The 20,568-nt window shown below is 42.0% G+C and overlaps 1 protein-coding gene across 33 annotated transcripts in view; it reads left to right on the top strand.

Moving 5' to 3' along the window:
- EPB41L3 (erythrocyte membrane protein band 4.1 like 3) overlaps window positions 1-20,568 on the top strand; it is an 826,134-nt gene that overhangs the window by 266,910 nt on the left and 538,656 nt on the right. For 29 of the 33 annotated variants that reach the window (XM_069219822.1, XM_069219821.1, XM_069219819.1 and 26 more), the window contains exon 3: window positions 19,488-19,688. In XM_069219822.1, coding sequence (XP_069075923.1) covers window positions 19,635-19,688 — 54 coding nt within the window. In that variant the 5' untranslated portion in view covers window positions 19,488-19,634. The remainder of the gene's footprint in view (window positions 1-19,487; window positions 19,689-20,568) is intronic. The other 4 variants (XM_069219820.1, XM_069219839.1, XM_069219813.1 and 1 more) reach the window with 1 other exon arrangement.

The following is a 20,568-nucleotide window of genomic DNA, read 5'->3' as shown; positions in this document are numbered from 1 at the left end:
GCAGAAACAGAGGGGCATTCACTCCATCCCTGTCTTCCTTAGCACAACAAATTTAGCATTGGGCCATTCATCACCATGTTCCTTACCTGGCAGAATAGCTTCCAGAAGTGGTGACTTTGCAGACATGCTCAGCAGGATGCAACAAGTCCACGAGTGGAACTCCACCCACAAGTCCTGCTGCCCTGCTTCTGCATGTAGAGCACCCCAGACATAGATCTATTCACCACAGCACAAAGTGCCAGTACTTCGCCAGCAGGTTTCCACACCAACAGTCTATGGCAATGTTCTGTGGATTTTTGTCTTCACCTTTCTTCCTATTCCACTGATGCTCCATGTGGTGAGGCAGCTCAGGCAAACAGCCCTCATCATAATCCTGGTGGCTCCGACATGGCCCAAAGAACCACAGTCCTCTACCTTCCTCAAAATGGCCATTGTCCTGCACAATAAGCTTGCCATCAGGCCAGATCTTCTCACACTAGATCCCTACAAGGTCATATGCCCAGACGTCTGAGATCATAAAGTGTGATTACCTTGGGCTGCTGTAGGAGCTTATGGATATACTCAAAGAAATTGTAATCCCACTACACATAACTGATATGCTGCTAAATTGAAACATTTTGTGCATTACTGTAACTTTAACAACATAAAACCACTCACCCCACAGTGCAGGATATTATTTGTTACCTCCTGCATTTTCAGAAGTTGTATTTGATTTACACCTCAATAAGGCTACATCTAGCAGCTGCTGCAGCATATATGCAGAACAGAGAACACTCCTCTCTCTCCAAAATCCGTGCTATCAAAGCTTTAATGGAGGCCCTTAAAGGAGTAATCCCTCCTAGGGTACTCCTTGCCCCAATCTGGATCCTTAACATAGTTGTGACCAGACTAATATGGCCACATTTTGGCCCATGCATTCATGCCCTCTACAGTTCCTTTCCTGGAAAGTTGTCTTACTTCTCGCAATCACCTCATTTAGACACATCAGTAAATGACATGCCCTCGCTCTTCTGGAAAGTTTTTTCCAAGTGCACAAGGAGAAAGTGATTCTCGGAACCAATCCAAAGATTTTCCTGAGGTGGATTCTCCTTTCCACCCTAGCCAATCAGTTGAGCACGAGGTATTCTTTCCACAATCTGACTCAGTAGAAGAAAGAGAACTCCACACCTGTGATGTTAAGCGTGCTGTTATGTATTACAATGACAGCAGAAAACCCTTTCGTAAGACACAACAGCTGTTTCCAGTTTTTTCTCCACTTTATAAGGGACATGTCATTTCAAAGGCAGGAAATGTCAGATTGATTGCTAAACTCATCCACACCTGTTAGGCTAAAGCTAAATGAACCCTACCTTCCCAACCCTATACCACAGTCAACCTGCAAGCAGGGCGATTTTCTAGGGAACTTACCTAAAGCAAATATCTGTAAAGCTGCTATGTGGTTCACCCTCACACTGTCACAAAGCATTATAGTGTGACATTTTGTCAATAGATCAAGCCAGAGTTGGTCAAGCTGTTTTTAAGACTTTGTTTTAGACCTCTGCACCATCCACTGGCTAGCCATTGCTTAGTGGAGTATGACTTTTCAGTCTACACATAGCATGTGCACCTTCAGCCACACATGCAACAAATTAAATATTACCCTGTTAGCATCTGTTTGTTGGCATGTAGTGCTGTCGATTAACGTGCAACCATTTGAAGAATGAGGAGGGAGGGCAAGTGATTGGTACAAATATTTTTTTCTAAATTCATTCTTCTTTATACTTGAATGATCACTTTTCTTTCCTGTACATACTACTCCATACTTAGCCTCACCCGTTGGACAAAAAAAAATCTAAAAATGGAGTTGGTGACCATGTGCATCTACATCCAGGGTAGGAGTCATCAATGCCTCTTGTTTGAAAGACTTCTTCAAAGAATAACAATTTGCAACATCCAATCCCAGTACTAAATTACAGGTGTGTTCACAGCATATGAATCTACATCACTACATGCAAAAACCAGATGGTTACAGGGTAAGTAACATATTCCTTACTTTTAGCCCAATTACATTTGAGTGAAAGTCCCAGCTATGTTGACCAGCACAAGTATTAAACTATTTCCTGGAGTAGTAGGAGGTACATTTCTAACTCAGATGCTTTCCGTTCTCTCACAAATCTACTGTACAAAACTCTTAAGCACATACACATTAGTCTTACCATACTTCTGTGGTAGCCACATGATGTAAAGACTACCCTTCTAGGAACCCACTTGTTAAAATAAATTCCCTCTCCCTTAGTTGCAGGGTCACTCCAGTCCAACCCTCCTACCATGCCCCCTCCTTCCACATATCAAAATTCTACTTATGTGCTTTGCAAAAATGTTTGTTTTGTCCTTTGACAGGCCATCACAGTTCTAATAATACACATTAATTTCACACCTGTATCATAGTTTTGGATCTAGTAATATAATTGACTGTTATTCTGTTGATCTCAAGATTGTGCCACTTTCTAGAACACAATTTCAGATTACAGAATCAGTTGTGCTGTGGACCTACATTTTACTTGCATATAGACCATTATCCTTCGGTTTTGACCGGTGAATTTCCTTGTCTTATGGAATCACTTGGCCTTCTGATATTTTGAGGCACTTCATTGGCTTGCAGCATTACTTGTCCAAATCCTTGGACTTTAAAAACAGGACACTATGGGCCTGATTTAGAACTTGACGGACAGTTTACTCCATCACAACGGTGACAGATATCCTGTCCAGCAGAAATCTAAATCCCATCATGTCCTGTGTAATCTAGGTTTCAGCGGATGGGAAATCAGTCACAATTTGACAGAGTAACCCAGCTAAATCAGGTCCTATGTCTTTGTACATTCTGTGAAACCTCTTAACTCCCTTTTTATCCTGAGACCTTCATTAATAGCTGCTAGTTGGCCTCTCATCAATCATACACTGTAGACACGTGCATGTCCAGTATAGATGGCAACATATGGGTGACAATTTTCACCTGATGGCAGCCACTCATGTTATGTGGCAGAGAAAGTGTACTAATTATGCAATATACTTCAACATGTGATGAATGAGAATCCCCTGGGGAATTCATTATCTTCTTTAGAATATTAGCTTTATACATTATATATACTGTGCACTAAGGCGCTTTTTTACAAGCCCCTTGCGCCACTGTTGCGTCATTTTCTTTGGATACAGTGGTGGTGCACAGCAGTCCCCTACAGGGCACCATATTTACAAACTGGCACAATAGGATAATTGCTCTAGTTTGTAAAGCCTCGCACCACATTATACCTGCGCAATATATAATGTATGTAAGGTAGGCGTTCCCCCCTTAAAAGCCATGCAGAATTGGTACAGTGAAATTTACAAGATTTCACTGTGTTGTACTGCGCCTTCACCGCATCAATAATTTAAGGCCTGCTCAGAGCAGACATTGAACTCACACAGGGCTTATGTCAATGGGAGCCTTCCTTGCATTGCTGGAGTAGCGTCATTTTTTTTAACGCTAGTCCAGCACTGCGTCAGTTTAGTGCCACAGATGCTTCAGAATTTACATCTGTGAAAACATGCACAATGGAGCTCTGTATTGTAACTACAGCTCATCCATGGCGTCATTAGGTGGTCGCAGGGCAGCAAAAGAAATCTGATGCTTCAGAGCCGATGCGTCAGATTCTTGTAAATGAGACCCTAAATTCTTTTGAAAACAGAGTACTCTCAACGTCAAACATCTGCTACTTTTGAACTTCATTGGTTCTGTATGCGAGTCCTTGACGCAGGCTTTAAGGATAGTTCGTAATTACATATGGGACAAAAAGAACTAATTTGAGGAGTTCACTAACTCTTGACACAAAGGGGCATATTTATACTCTGTATGCGCCGGAATTGCGTCGTTTTTTTGACGCAATTCCGACGCAAAACTAACTCCATATTTATACTTTGGCGTTAGATGCGTCTAGCGCCAAAGTCCATGGAGTTTGCGTCATTTTTTTGTGTGGACACCTACTTTGCGTTAATGATATGCAAGGTAGGCGTTCCCGTCTAAAAAATTGACTCCGAGGCATGTGCGCCGTATTTACACTCCCGGGCAAAAATCACGCCCGGGAGTGGGCGGGTCAAAAAAAATGACGTCCAGCCGCTTTTGCGCTGTTTTTTAGCACCTGGACAAGGCAGGCGTTAAGGGACCTGTGGGCTCGGAAGGAGCCCAGAGGTGCCCTCCCATGCCCCCAGGGACCCCCCCTGCCACCCTTGCCCACCCCAGGAGGACACCCAAGGATGGAGGGACCCATCCCAGGGACATTAAGGTAAGTTCAGGTAAGTATTTTTTATTTATTTTTTTGTGGCATAGGGGGGCCTGATTTGTGCCCCCCCTACATGCCACTATGCCCAATGACCATGCCCAGGGGACAGAAGTCCCCTGGGCATGGCCATTGGGCAAGGGGGCATGACTCCTGTCTTTGCTAAGACAGGAGTCATTTCAATGGGGGTTGGGAGTTGAAAAAAATGGTGCAAATCGGGTTGAGGCGAAACATTTGCCTCAGCCTGACTTGCCCCATTTTTTGGCGCCCAAGCTCCATATTCCCCTACGCCGGCGCTGCCTGGTGTACGTAATTTTTTTTCACGCACACCAGGCAGCGCCGGTGGCTAACGTCATTGAATAAATACGGCGCCCGCATGGCGCTTCAGAATGGCGTTAGCCGGCGCTAATTTTTTTGACGCAAAACTGCGTTAGCGCAGTTTTGCATCAAAAAGTATAAATATGGCCCAAAATATTGTTCCTGTCTGATCAACTGCTCTTGAAGGCAAACATATATAGAAATGACACACCAGAAAGTGAAAATAAAATGGTTAAAGCACAATAAACATATCAGCACTGCAAATACAAAATCAGCCACTGCACGGTACTCTTGGTACAATTTAATAATAATCAGGTATGGATTAGGATTTTAGAAACTTGTAAAACATTGCCACGAGAAGGAGACAGGTATAACATTTTACACAAGAAAATGAATTATCTTTGCTCTAAATGATCCACTGAAGTGCATCTAATGTAACCTTTCGAATTACAATGGAAAGAGTAAGAAGATGTAGGATCACATGATTGGAAACAGTTAGTCTGGAAAGGTACCAGTGGAGAGAAGAGGCTGCGTTCATGCTATTATAGTGGCAATGTGTTGTGGAGGAACATAAACAGTGAATGAACACATTATTGGTGAATTGTGTAAGGTAACTCTTCTCCTTTTGAATGGCTGGATTATTCCCGCTATGCTTTGAGTGTTCATCCACATATTATCCTAAACCATGAGCAAACTAATTATTATGTTTTGTCATATCTCAAAAACCTTAAGGAATAATAGAATTATTTAATCAAAATTGGATTACATGTTGCTTTCATTAGCACAGACATGTGCATGTGGTGCACATGTAAAGTTTTTGCTTTATGTTGCTTGGTTCACATACTCCAGATAAGGAATTGTATTTTACATTGTATCTAAAATGCACTACACAGGAGGGCAATTAAAAATAAAAGTCAGTGTACACCATAGATTTCAATAATTATACACTGCTGGCCTGCAGAAGCATTACTTTTTGAAGGTAGGTAGCTAGAGGCAGTATCTGGTACCATGATAGCACCACTTGAAGCCAGACACTTGTGACATCAGTTAAACTGGTATGATAAAGGTTCAGAATAGTGAGAGATAAATTGCAGCACATTTAGAAAGATGTGGGCTACTTGTGATACTGCCATGATGGTAGATGATTTGGGAAATCCACCATACTCCATGACATAATTTAGCTATGCAGCACTGAGTGAAAACAAAGAGATCTGAGCACCTGAACTAACTGAAGTGACAGTGCAATATCAATGGGAGCCCCTATAAGGGAACTTCCATTGACCCCAGTTTGATCTGTTCTTGTCGAGGGCACTAGGCCCAACTACACAATTGGTGCAGTGTTTTTATCAGCACAAGTGGGGAAATGCTAGGTAGTAGGTATTGGTGGATTCCTGCGGATTTTAGAAGTTTCCATTGCAGAAATGTAAGGGAAATGCATGACTTCAGGCTAAGTTTGAGGTTTACAGGGAATTATGGGTAAGAAAGCCTCGTGGGATCCATGCAAGGCATACCACCTTGGAATCCTTGCAAAGTCCTGAAACTCCACATCAAAAACAAAAATAACGGCTTGTGGTATTTGGTGTACCTCTGAACCATGTGATCAGTTTCCCAGGGAATTTGGATTATCCCTATCCTGCCAGCACGGTTAGGAACCCAAGAGTTATCATGGACATTCAGCTTTCACTTTCAATCAAGGTAGATTAAACTGATTTCCATACCAACAGAGGGTAACCTTCAAGATGCAATGTATTAAGCTCTCTCTTTAATGAGACAGTTATAGAAGTACTAAATCTAATAAATGGGCCAAACAGCTAGCAAACTACTGCATTAGCGGTGTAAATGAGAGCAACTAAATGGGTACATCAGCCATTTATGAAGGATAGGATCCTGTTGCTCCTGAGACCGTAAATCACATTGTCTGAGACCAGCCTCCGTATGATTTTGTCATCTTATACCCTGTCCTAGAACAGTGAATCATCAAGGTATTGCAGAAAATAGTTTCTCATGCTAGCTGAATATCCACCCGATAGCTACACTGGCCACAATTAGACCTGTCCTTAACCTGGAGACAAGCATCCCAGCTGACACTGTCAACCAGAACCTAAAGATAACACCAAAATAAAAGCGTTAGGGTAGCCAGCTGTAAAACTTGGCACTAGCAAGCATGAGAACCATTGTAGTGCAGACTAAATGTAAATTCCCAAGATATGATGATTGGATGTTTAATGGGAATCTATACTAACTAAGTAATTACCTCTCAAGCAACATTGACCAACCTTCCTTCAGCAACAGAACATTAACAAGCATTGGCAAATCCGATAGGTCTTGACTGTGCAAGAGCTATTGCCTTTGCCAGTATGTTTTAGCAATGTTGTACACCAGTTAAAGGAGAGTGGTGTGGAGTGGTGTAAAGTAAAGTACAGTGGAGTGTTGTGCAGTGGCATTGATTTGAGTAGAGTTGAGTTGTGTGGAATGGTGTAGAGCATGGGTACTCAAAATATTTTCCCGGGGACCAGAAAGTTCAGTCTGTGGTGTGACAGAGGGCTGCATTGCTGCTAGCAGGATGGTGGTCAGAGCTGGGTGTGGGATAAGGTAGATATAGCGAAAGCAATACATGTACCTCTAGGTGTTGAATTGCACCTGGGATTCATTTTGGCTTCTCCACACGACCAAATTGTGTGATCCTACGCAATTGTTTTATTTCACTTTGTTTTCTTTTTCTTCATTATCACTTATAGCAGGGTGTCAAAATGACTTAAGGATGTGCCTTGTACAAAACCTTCTCTTGTGTTTGATTTCACAAACTATAATGTTGCCCATGTATAATAGCAATCCAGGCTGGCCAGATGGTGCACATAACAACTGACTTACCTCAGCCCACTATTGGCGTTGTTGTCAGGTTGGGGAGAGGCATGAATGTTTCAAATCAAAATTCATGTTTGAAAACTGTCACTTTGAAAAAAACAAAAGAAAAACTCCTCAATGGACTGATTTACATCTGAGATGGTGAAACACTTCTGCATATTAATGAAATACCGTTTTTTGAACTTTGAAGGGACTTTATCATATTTCTGCACATTTGTTGCAAGGTGTCTTTAAAAATGAAGGGGTTCTTAAAGTTAAGTAGTACAGGGCACCTTTGCTACTTCTTTTCTTCTCTTTTTTTTTTACTTCAATTTGCGGGTACATTAATGCTTGCGTTTAATATTATTATGAATGTTAGTCCTCTGTAAAGTAAACAGCAACTTAGAGCTTCTGTTTAACTGGATAGTTCAGGAGTTATATGGGTATAACCCTTCATATTGCTTGTGCGGTTTAATTGGGAGTTGCATGTAAAGGCCAGGAGGGATGCAAGGGCCCCTGGGCAGCACTTTGGGTATCACTGGTGTAGAATGTTTTGGAATGTCATGGAGGGAGTAGAGTGTTGTAGATTGGAAAGGGTAGAGTGGAGAAGAGTGTCAGAGGGGAGTAGACTGTCCTAGAGTGAAGTGGCATAGAATGTCGTAGAGTGGTGTAAAGCAAAGTGGAGTGTTGTAGAGGTTGTTGTGTAGAGCAGAGTACAGTGGAGTTGAGTAGAATGTCATAGAGCAGAGCAGACTGTCATAGAGTGGAGCGTCATAGAGTGGAGTAGTATAGGAGGGTGGAACGGCATAGAGTGGAGTAGGGCATTGTAGAGTTCAGTGGTATAGAGTGGAGTGGCACAGAGTGGAATGGTGTAGAGTAGAGTAATGGCGTAGAGTGGAGTAGTGTGATATATAAATGGAGTGGATTAAAGTGGCATGGAATAAGTTGTGTAGAGTTTTTTAGAGTGGAATAGTGTTGTACATTGGCACAGTGTGGAGTAGAATGTTGTAGAGTGGAGTGTCATAGAGTGGAGTAAAGTGGAGTTGAGTTTAATGGATAGGAGCTTCATAGAGTGGCTTATAGAGTGGACTGTCGTAGAATGAGGTGTCGGTAGAATGGAGTGTTGTATAGTGGAGTAGGGTGGCCTAGAACGAAGTGGCATAAAGTACAGTGGTGTAGAGTAGATTGGCGTAGAGTTCAGTGGTGAAGAGTGCATTAGTTTTTAGTAAAGGGGTGTAGAGTGCATTGGTGTAGAGTTCAGTGACCTAGAGTAGAGTGGTGTAGAGGGCAGTGGCATAGAGTAGAGTGGTACACAGTAGATTGAAGTGGCGTGAAATGCAGTAGCATAGAATGCAGTGGCATAGAGTAGATTATTTCAGAGTAGAGTGAAGTGGCATAGAATGTAGTGGTGCAGGGCAGAGTGGAGTGCGTGGGATAGAGTGCAGCGGCGTAGAGTACAGTGGCATAGAGTGCAGTGGTGCAGAATAGATAAGAGTGGTGTGGGGCCTACCTTAGGGGTATCTGCTGTGTAAGTAAAAGGCAGGAAATATACGTTTTAGTTTTACAAGCGCGTATAGTAATTCCAGAGTCATTTTTCACTACTGTGAGGCCTACCCCTATCATAGAATAAGATAGGGAATTCCTTAATACAGTTATTAAGTGTAATTCATGATTGGAAAGAAGTAGAGCTGTCATATTTAGTACCTATGGAACTGTCATGAGAAATCTTCTCAAAAGGCTAAGTCGAATTTGTCATTACACTTTTAACAAGTATTGGCAAGCAATAGATCTTTCCTATACAAGAGCTGTTTGCTTTGGCAATGTGTTTTTGCCATGTTGTACACCAGTGTGGCTGCTATTCAGCATGGTTAAAAGTTAGTGGTGTGGAGTGTCATAGAGTGGAGTGGCGGAGTAGAGTGTCAGAGAGGCCATTTGTTGGAGTAGAGTGTCCTAGAGTAGAGTAGAGGGAGTAGAGTGTCATAGAGTTGAGTATAGGGAAGGAGAGTTCAGTGGTTCAGTGGGAGAAAGTGTCATAGAGTGCATTGTTGTGAAATGGCATGCTTTCTGAATCACATGGTGTGGAAAACTCTAAATTCAGATTGGCACAAGTAACCACTATTCACAAACTCAGTATCATGAGCATATTTAAAAAATTGAGAGGTTTCCCTATACTGTACATTAAGCCAACCACATGCGCAGCAAAGGTTGCCTGCAAGACCTGGCCTGCAGCCAGACCCTGCGGCCAACCCAATGCTGTTGTCGGCCCTTTGGGCATGCACGGCAGGAGTTGGCTGAGGTCTCTCTCTTGTGAAGATAGGTGTGAGAGGGTTATCTGGGGATGAGAGTGGATGTCAGAGTGTCTATCTGGGTATAAGAGGGCATACATCAGTGTTTTAGTGGGTACATCAGTGTGTGTGTGTGTGTGTGTGTGTGAGTCTGTGGGTGGATGCATGAGGCCGTGAGTGGGTATGTTAGAGTCTGAGTGGGTCTGTGAGTGGGTGCATAACTATCTGAGTGGATCTGTGAGTGAGTGCATGAGGTTCTGACTGGGGCTGTGAATGGGTGCACAAAGTGTGGGTCTGTGCGTGAGCGTCTGAGTGGGTCTGTGAGTGGGTGCGTAATTGGCTTTGTGGGTGTGTGAGTGGGAGAAATTGAAAAAGAGACAGAGAAAGTGAGAGGAAGAGAGATAGTGAGTGTTTTATGCTTTGATGTATGATATACATAAAATTAGATATTTCTGTACAATTTAAAATAAAAAATGTGTATGTGATTTTAAAAAATTAAAATAATTTGTTCTTTAAAAAAAAGCAGCAAATCGAGTCCAGCTGGACTTGAACCCTGAATGCTCATTGTGAAGGTCTGTGACCTTCACACAGAGCTATTGCTTTTTCCATTTACAAAGAAAATAATTAAGCCCTTTTTGGGCCCTCAAGGGCACCCCCATGGTCCCTACATATTTATTTATATTTTATTATTTAGTAAAATGCCCTTTATGGGCTATCTGGCACTGCTAGGTAAGCCTCAAGGCTTACCTCACGGTGCCATTGCTTCAGCAACCAAGGAGCTGCTTAACAGCAGCTCCCTTCTTGCTGGAACATTTCTTCTCTGTTCCCTGTGCACATGCAGGGAACAGAGATCAAAGCTCTACTTTCTGACAGCAGGACCTGCTTGGCAGGTCCCTCTGTCAAAATGTGGAGTGTTTGCTGTGGATTGGCTGCAGTTTCAAAGCTGCTGCCAAGTTACAGCAAAGTTATATCCCAGGGTGGGTCCCTCTGGACATAGCAGCAGCCGGCCCTGGCGTTGTGGCTGTCTCCAGGGCCATTACTGGTCCCGGGAAATGGTGGCCCCCAGGGCACTCAAAAATATTAATGTCCGCAGGACCTGGCCCACCCAGGGGCCTATTAAAAAGCAAACGCTGGGCCAGAGCTAAGGAGTCAGGGAGTCCCTACCCTGGCCCATTGTCTTTTGTTTTTTATGGAACTCGACTGAAGGGAACAAAGGCAGCACCCCTCATGCAAATATTATTTTCACATGATAATTCCATTGCTATTTGATGAAAGTTCTTATTTCACCTATGAGTTTACGAGAATATAATGTAGTACCTGTGATAAAGCTTCGTTTTTGGACAGGGACAATTTCAAGTCATCTTCTGTAATGGTACCATCACATGCTGATATTGCATCAACCAGACCACCACACATTCAGTATCCTGATCCTCACCATCAGTGACTGAATATGGTAAAGGCACCACCACTTACATATTTCACTTCATGGTCATATTCCTGCAATTTGGAAAGCAACAGCACATGACGGGCTGATGCTGTCCCCAAACCGTTTCCACTCAGAAGAAATGCTAGTGTTTTGTGATCAGTATGTATATCACAACTGGTACCCCATATATATGTTCTGAACATTTTATACTACACCACACACACCCTAGTGCCTCCTATTCAATGGTGCTACAGTTACTTTCTGCCTCTGTAAGCACCCTGGATGCAAATGCAACCATATTTTCCTGTCCATTGACCCACTGTTCAAAAACAGCACCAAGTCCTTTAAGGCTGGCATTCATAGTTATGAAGGATTTACCTGATGATACGTAGGATTTCAAAGCAGGAGCGGATAATACAGACACCTTATTGAATTTGGTAATTTTGGCCTAATTTAAACAATTTGTCTAGTGTTTAATAATGTTTAACCATTGGCCCACCAGTTGGGTTCACACCTGTTCCCACAGTGAAAATCAACTACTGCTTAACAAAATGCAAACCATGTAGAAAAAAGGGTATTTTTACTGCTATTCTTGTTGCTGTAAGCTGGGAACATGGTGATCTTGCCACAGCAAATCTTTTGTTGATGCCATTAAAAAATATGCTTCCTTGGACAGCATTGTTTTCTCATGTTTCCAAAAAATACCAACATTTTGCTGTATTTTTACTAGTTCCTTCCAGAGGAATCTACACACCTATAAAATCAGCAATACATGAGCAATAAAGAAAGCACATTTGGCCTGGATGTTGTTTGTGGAAATAGTTATGAAGGCTTAATTCCAAAATGCCCCTAAAGAACAGACACAATGGGTTGGGGGTGGCTCAGCTGTGAAAAGGTTAGGTTGGCCTGTTTTACTGGCTCAGGTTGATAAAAAGTTAAAGGGTTTACAAAGAATAGTATAACTCATTGTATAGGGTTAGAATATTCCACCCACTGAGGAAGAAATGTTAAACAGGATGAAACAAACATACAAGCGTTGGAACTCTGGAGTAGAATGTTCACATCAGCCATTATTGTCCCATTACTATTTATGTATTCTGTGCAGGTATCAATATTCAGTGTTCCAATACAGCATTATAGCCAGCTCCGCAGGCTCTAACAGTTGTTAAAGGCCTTGAACTCGAGGGCCTTAAACATCCCCTATAGCATGAGGCAGGAGGGCTATAATGCTATTAGAACATTCTACTCACTGACAGTAGGGTAATATGAATCAAAAAGGGAGAAACTGAAATACAGATATTTGAGTGTTGGGGCAAAAGGCCTAAACCATCCATTATTGACAATGATCTGCTCTCTGTCTTCAGTGGAGCTCCTAACATTTCAGTGTTCTAATTTAACTATTGATGTAGGGGAATTCAGAGATCTAAAGTCAAGCAGAGAGACTTTGTCCACCTTAGTCAATAACTGCTTGGGAGTAACCTTCTCTATGGATAATATTGATGTTGTAAATGAGACCCTTAAAATTTGGGAAGAAACTGAAAGAATTGTTTGTTAGGTGGTGTATTTGTCTTGGAACCGTTTAGGTGTAAGGTTACACTAAAACTGAAATACCTGTGGATTTTTTTGGGGTGCTAATGTTCTGCCATTTTTGCCCATTGAAATACACTGTTGTGAATGTCTACCTTTGAAGTTCACAAAAAGAACCTTAAGGAAATAGTGCTAACAGATTTAGCCAGAACAGAGCTCATTTGTTGGTAATACCAGGCCACTTGTCATGAGTTGCAAGGTGATTCCCCCCCCACCCCGCAAGAAAAATGCTGACCTACTGCTAGAATTGGATCAACCATACTGGAGACAAAACTGTCTATGGTCTATGGTAAGTGCTCCAGAAGTTGAAATGAGGACATATATTCTATAAATCAAACAATATCTTCTTCATCCATGTGAGAATTACATCTGGCATGCTGAGAAAAATGTATACTTTCAACAGAAGCAGCAGGCAATCTGTTGATTCTCCAGTACAGAATTCCAATGAGCAACTAGACCACTTTCTATATTCATGATAATTGTCAGGCACACCTGAATGTCATGGTCATGCAATAGGAGCAGTGGCATTGAAATAATTTCCTCTGGAAGAGCCAAGATTAATTGAACAAAATAAGTAATTGAACAAAACAATGAGTTATCTTTGGCCACAGAAATTATAGTTAGTAACTTAGTAATTTAAAAGGGCACATTTTCTAAAAACATTTAAATGGTTTCTTCATCTACGTCAGAAAGAAGTCTAGAATGCGGAGTAAAACGTATACTTTCAACAACAGCAGCAGTTTGTGTGTTACTATAGTTTCTCTACAGAGGTGAAGTGAACAACTAGAATGCTAACATGCTACATTGAAGACATAAGTGAGGCATTCCTGAGTGCAATTGTTGCTGGAATTGCTGCTGTTGCATTCAAAGCCTTTCCTGTAGAACAGACTGCAATAAAGGAGCTTTGAGGTATACATGCAGAAATGAAACCAGGTGGTTACAAATGTGAGAGGAAGTATGTTTTTTTTTCATTTCTAATGTATTTTTAAGGGCTACTTATAGTCATTGAAATAGCTCCTTAAATCCATCAATCCCATTTTGTTTTCTCGGGTTAGCCTTACTCTCTTGTGAATTTATACTGCCTTAATTTTAAAATAGTGCCATTTTGGTAGATGTATGTTTTTAACCCCCCATTTACGTATGTAGAAGTACATTTTTCAAGGAGCAAGAAGCTATTTGCAGACTGATAGATTTAAAATGAATGGATATATGTTCCTACAAGTTGTTAGACTCTTCAAATGAGCTGCTGTTTGGACAATCAGATTTACTTTTTGCTTTCCCCCCTACCTTTTACCAGTAGTTCCATCTCCTTGCATGAGTAAGCACTGACTACAAAATAATTTTTGTTTGTGAGTTCAATATAACAACAAAAACACATAATATAATACTTTCGAATGTAATACATGTAAGCATATTTTAAAATAAGAAATCTGTAAATCAGGCAGAACAATTAAGCTGCTATTTTAAAACACTGAATTGTCATGGACTACACAATTTTTAACCCCTTTGGTGCGGGCGTCGGCCAGTGCCCGACACCCACACTTACCTCCCTGGTGCGGGTCACGACCAGTGGCCGACACCAGGGAGGGGGTTAAAAAATCCTGGGGTGCGTTTTTGTTTTAAACCCCGGGAGACACGGAAGATCTTCTGTGTCTCTCCCCACCCCGTACCCTCCACTTTGTGGCGTCAGCGGGGCGCGCTGACTTCACAGTGTTGTTTTCCCCATCGGAGCAGGAAGTGGCCATAAGGAGACTATCCCCTTTCACACGAGGCCTTCCTGAATGTGTTTCCTGGCCCCCAATCGCAAGAAACACCACTAGACACCAGGGATTTCACTTGGGGGGGTCTATGTAGATAGATATATCTAGCTATGTAGATAGATATATCTACATAGAGATAGATCTATATATATGTGTATATATATATATATATATATATGTATATATATATATTTATATATATATATATATATATCACTTTTTCCAATGCATGTGTGGTTTCCCTGGGGGCTGCGATCGGCCCCCAGGAAAAACAGACCCACATATAAAAGTGATATATATATATATATATATATATATATATATATATATATATATATATATATATATATATATATATATACACACACATATATATATATTTGCCACCAGTTGTCTTGCAGTTACAACTTGCTTCTTCAAAGCAATGCACATACTTCAACTGACGCATTTCAACTGTAGCTTTTAGGCAGCAATAAAAAAGTCAAGTAAGTCTTGTGATTATGTTTCTGCTACAAAAGGATCAGACTTTTGTCTAGTGGCAGTTTTAGTGCCATAAAGAAGCGCAGAAGGTTTATATGCCTACTGCAAAGAGCAAATCTGTATTTTATGTAAATAGCTGAGTACATTAGTAAAGTCAGCCATTACCTGCGCTATAATACAAATGAAATGTATGTGCGGGGTGGGCTTTTGAGAGATGAAGGGTACTTTTGCTGGGTGGTAATGAGGGAATCCGAGGAGGAGGACATGGGAGTGGGAGCACCAATAATGATTGTTGGACTGGGGGCAGGAGGTGCTAAAGACTGTGATGAATGGTATGTGACAAGGTGTTTTTTGATTGTCTTGAAAGAACATGCTGATTGAGGGAAGAAGCGCAGGTAAGGTGACCTCTACCGTTGCACGTATCACACACACACCAGCTATTTTGTGACTGTCTACGTAGGCTAGTGTTTTAGAGCAACAGTTTAGCCAATAGCAGAGATGGCATCTTGATGGATGACTGCTGCTGACGCCGTCACTCAGGTTATAGAGGACAGCTCTGACATAGGATCAGAGACTGAGACAGCAGATACTGAGACAGCATCTGAGGGATGGGACAATGGCGCAGACTCTGGGAGTGATTTTTCAGTCGGAGGATCCTATTCGATAACTCCTCTTCCAGTAAATTATGAGGGAGGTGATGAGGACAGTCCTGCTGTCCCTTCGCAAGTACAGTCTGTGCAACTGGGTAATAGTGGGTTAGCCCAACCCAGAGAGCAGGTGAATGCGGCGGCAAGCACAGAGAGTGAGTGCTCTCTTGGGAGCTCCCCAATTTACTTCAGCCCCAAATTCCACCGCCCTAATCGTATTGTGGAGACATCAAAATTATCCATCACAAAACAAACTGGTTTTGTAAGGCAGGCACCTGTGTTTTTGGTCCTGGGTTCGGAAGCCATATAGGGAAACATACCAAACCCAAACATGTCTGGAAACTAGACATCCGGGGGAGTCCACAGAAGTTTTCTTACCCAGAATACCCTGCAAAGCTGAAATGTTGAATAAAAACTCTATTGGTCTTGCATTTCTGTCACACAAACTACAGGATTATGCTGGGATCCAAAAACTCCTACCACCCAGTGATTCCTCACCTGTCCTGATAAAAACACTACCCCACTTGAGTGCCTGTACCTAGTGCCTGCGTCAGGAATGGATCATCCCAGGGTCAACAGTTGCCTCATGTAAGGACCAACATTGAACGTTGTGTGATCTATTCCTGTTGCGGGCACTAGGCCTACCCACACAATTGAGGTACCATTTTTATCTGGAGACTTGACGGAACGCTGGGTGGAAGGAAATGTGTGGCTCCTCTCAGATTCCAGAACTTTCTGTCACCGAAATGTGAGGAAAAGTGTTGTTTTCCAAATATTGAGGTTTGCAAAGGATTCTGAGTAACAGAACCTGGTGCGAGCCCCACAAGTCAGACCATCTTGGATTCCCCTAGGTGTCTAGTTTAAAAAAATGCACAGGTTGGTTTCCCTAGGTGCCGGCTGAGCTAGAGGCCAAAATCCACAGCTAGGCACTTTCCAAAAAACAGCTCTGTTTTTGTTAGGAAAAACATTGTGTTTTGTGGCATTTCCTGTTGCCGGCGCTAGGCCTACCCACACAAGTGAGGTACCATTTTTATCTGGAGACTTGGGGGAACGCTGGGTGGAAGGAAATTTGTGGATCCTCTCAGATTCCAGAACTTTCTGTCACCCAAAAGTGAGGAAAAAGTGTTTTTTTGGTCAGATTTTCAGGTTTGCAAAGGATTCTGGGTAACAGAACTTTGCGAGAGCCCCACAAGTCAGCCCATCCTGGATTCCCCTAGGTGTCTAGTTTTAAAAAATGTTCAGGTTTGGTAGGGTTCCCTAGGTGCCAGCCTAGCTAGAGGCCAAAATCTACAGCTAGGCACTTTGCAAACAAGCACGTAAGATTTCAATGTAAAAAGGTGATGTGTCCATGTTGCCTTTAATGTTGTGAGCATTGGGCCTACCCACGCAAGTGAGGTACCATTTTTATCGGGAGACTTGGGGAAACACAGAATAGCACAAGTGTTATTGCCCCTTGTCTTTTCTCCACACTACATTTTTTCCTTCCAAATGTAAGATAGTGTGTAAAAAAGCCGTCTATTTGAGAAATGGCCTGTAATTCACATGCTAGTATGGGCACCCCGGAATTCAGAGATGCGCAAATTACCACTGCTTCTCAACACCTTATCTTATGCCCATTTTGGAAATACAAAGGTTTTCTTCATACCTATTTTTCACTCTTTATATTTCAGCAAATGAATTGCTGTATACCCGGTATAGAATTAAAACCCATTGCAAGGTGCAGCTCAGTTATTGGCTCTGGGTACCTAGGTATCATCATGAACCTACAAGCCCTATATATCCCTGCAACTAGAAGAATCCAGCACACGTAACATATATTGCTTTAAAAAATCTGACACTGCAGGAAAAAGTTACAGAGTAAAACGTGGATAAAAATGGGTGTTTTTTTTAGCTCAATTTCAATATTTTCTTATTTCAGCTGTTATTTTCTGTAGGAAAACCTTGTAGGATCTACACAAATGACCCCTTGCTGAATTCAGAATTTTGTCTGCTATTCAGAAATGTTTAGCTGTCCGGGACCCAGGATTTGTATCACACCCTAAATAGTCAAAATGTGGTATGTCTCATTAAAATGCCATAATTGTGTTGATAAATGTGGTTTTCTGATTCAAGTCTGCCTGTGGATGGTGATTTTAGCACCATAAACCCTTTGTTGGTGCCATTTTCAAGGAAAAAAAACACAAGCCTTATTCGGCAGCCCTTTTTCCCATTTATTTGAAAAAAACGAAATTTTAGCTGTATTTTGGCTAATTTCTTGGTCTCCTCCAGGGGAACCCACAAACTCTGGGTACCTTTAGAATCCCTAGGATGTTGGAAAAAAAGGATGCAAATTTGGCGAGGATAGCTTATGTGGACAAATAGTTATGAAGGCCTAAGCGCGACCCACCCCAAATAGCCAAAAAAAGGGCTCAGCACTGAGGGGGGAAAGGCCCAGCAGCTGAGTTTAAGACTTGTTACATTTGAAATATACACTGTGGACAAGTGAAAAGGAATGTTTTTGGATATTTGCTTATTTTAGTATCTTGTAGCAACTGCAATAAAAACAATGTTCATGTTGGTAACCAGCCTTCTCTACAGAAAAGTGAATTATTCTAAAGCTGCTTCCCCAACAACATATCTCCAAATGCAGACAGTTAGATGAACCCATTTTTGTTAGAATTCGGCATGGCTTACTGTGCAAAAGAACAAAGGACGAGGCACAGAGTTTTCTCAGAAGCCCGTTGCTGGCGTTGTTGAATATCAGGGTTGCCAAATACCAAGCCTGCGTAGTTTTGATTCCACTTCATGCCTCTTTTATCCACCACCAGGCACTTCCTGCCTCTTTATTTCACTCCTGCCGGTCTCTGCTCTGTGTCTTTATCACAGGTTCCTATCTTTCTCTTCATTCTTTTTTCCCCCTTGTGTGTTTTTCCCTCTTTTCTGTCGGCAAAAGTCTGACGAGGAAAAATAAGTGCTATTCATAAAAAATGAGTACTGGTGGGCTACACCTGCAACCACTTGCTCAAATTAAGCATTGGAACTCTTTGATCTTCACAGGCAGATGTTAGGAGAAGAGAGTACTGTAGTATTTGAGTTGATGCAATAATGAGGCTTGTCTCAGGTACTAGCTGTGAATCTCCTTTGCACGTGTCGACCAGCTAAAAACCAATCAAAAAGCAGTATTATAGCTGTTCACTGCTGCCCAATTTACAATTAAGCATTGTTGTCTGCTGCTGAGGGCAAGAGTGGGTGTTACAGGCCCTGTAACTAAGGGCCAGATGTACCAAAGAATTTTACTCATTCTGTGTCTATGGGAAAAAGCTTTCGTACATATGGCCCTAAGTTATGTAGAAAGGGCCTATACTGAGGGTGAGGGCGTTTAACAACCGTTATAGCCTGAGGCGAGGCAGAAATACTCTTGTAATATTCCACCCTCTGGTGAAGAGTGTTCTCAAAATTCTAAAAAATGTCAAAACAGAAAGACAAATATTTGAATGCTGGTGGCGAAGGTTTGTTCCCGCCATTACTGAACCTCAGCCACTCCATTGTCTTCAGTAGAGCTCTCTGCGTTCCATCGTTCTAACAGGAAGTAATGAAAACGTGTCCAATGTGTGAGGGTCTTGATAATGTAATTCTTGCATGCTTTTTTAACAGCATTTCTGATTTGTCTTTGTTCTCTTTTTTTAAATGTTTTTAAATGTCCCTGTTTTCTTCCTGGAGTTTTACGTTTTCCCTGATAACGACTGAGTTTGTTTCTGCTTATCGTGAATGCAGGTAGTATCTTCTCAATGCCAGAAACCTTTTTCGAAAACAGTAATTTTTTTTTTTTGTCATTAAAAACTCTCAATTATCTCTAATTTCCTACACAGCAGAACGGTGGCAACGACGAGGAGCGGGAGGCCGCGGTCACAAAACAGCTTGAGTATCAGCAGTTTGAAGACGATAAAATTTCACAGAAGTCTGCATCAAGCAAACTCTCCAAATCACCACTGAAATCGACAAAAAAGCCGAAGAACATGCAAGCTAAAGTAATCTTACTGGATGGCTCTGAATACACCTGTGATGTGGAGGTAAAAACCAACCACCCTTCAGTTGTGCTCCTGGAACGCATGAAATGCTTCAGAGTTGAAAGCTTTTGTTCTTTGCTTTTTGATTTCTTCCACAACAAAGATTGCCTACTGTCTGGTGATGCTTGTCTTCCTACGTCTGTTTCGGTTTTTAACAGTATTAGAACGATGACACCCAGGACTGGTCCTGAAACCATAATAAACCCTGGCAAAAACGTTCGTATTAACACCACACTTAGTAGTAAGTGGTCACGGCATGCTTGAATGTCACCGTAGATAAACCAGCTCTGAAAGCATCCCTCTAGCCTACAACCCACCTCGAAAATGCAGGGGTGGCAAAATTGCCAGCCTGACACTAGTGGCACTCAGGTATCCACAGGCGGTAGCTTTAGAGACCTAATTGATCCGAGTGGATTCTTAAAACACAAATATTCTTAGTGTAAAAAGAGAGATAAAGACCTCAAATAGAGAAGGTTTCATAAGAGTTCCTACAAAAGTGTATTCATGTCATTGTTTACAGATCAAATGCCAACTGCAATGTGTTCATATTATTAGGGTTGAGCCTTCGTCGCATGTGCTTGTGTATCGCTTGCGAGACGCTTTAGGGGTTAGAAAAGGGCTTGGAGCCCCGTCCATGTCACATCAGTGTCTTTCACTGGTTCGTGGGCTTGCCTTTTAAAATCTGCTTGGTTTCATTAGTGGAAGGCATGTATACGTCATGCCTTTTCCGGTGGTTAGCCCTCCTCGAGCGCAGCCACCAAGTACTGAAAACATGCAGAGCTCGCTGTTTTCCGTCCGGTTTGTGGACTACTTTTCCTCTTTTTTTCGCAGCGCGATCTCGCTTGTCAGAAGTTGAGCGCTCTGCATGACATCAACCCTGTTA

Source organism: Pleurodeles waltl, chromosome 2_2 (genome assembly GCF_031143425.1).
Source record: "Pleurodeles waltl isolate 20211129_DDA chromosome 2_2, aPleWal1.hap1.20221129, whole genome shotgun sequence".
Taxonomy (NCBI): domain Eukaryota; kingdom Metazoa; phylum Chordata; class Amphibia; order Caudata; family Salamandridae; genus Pleurodeles; species Pleurodeles waltl.
Note: the sequence above shows the minus strand (reverse complement) of the source record. Positions and strands in the feature narration are given on the sequence as shown.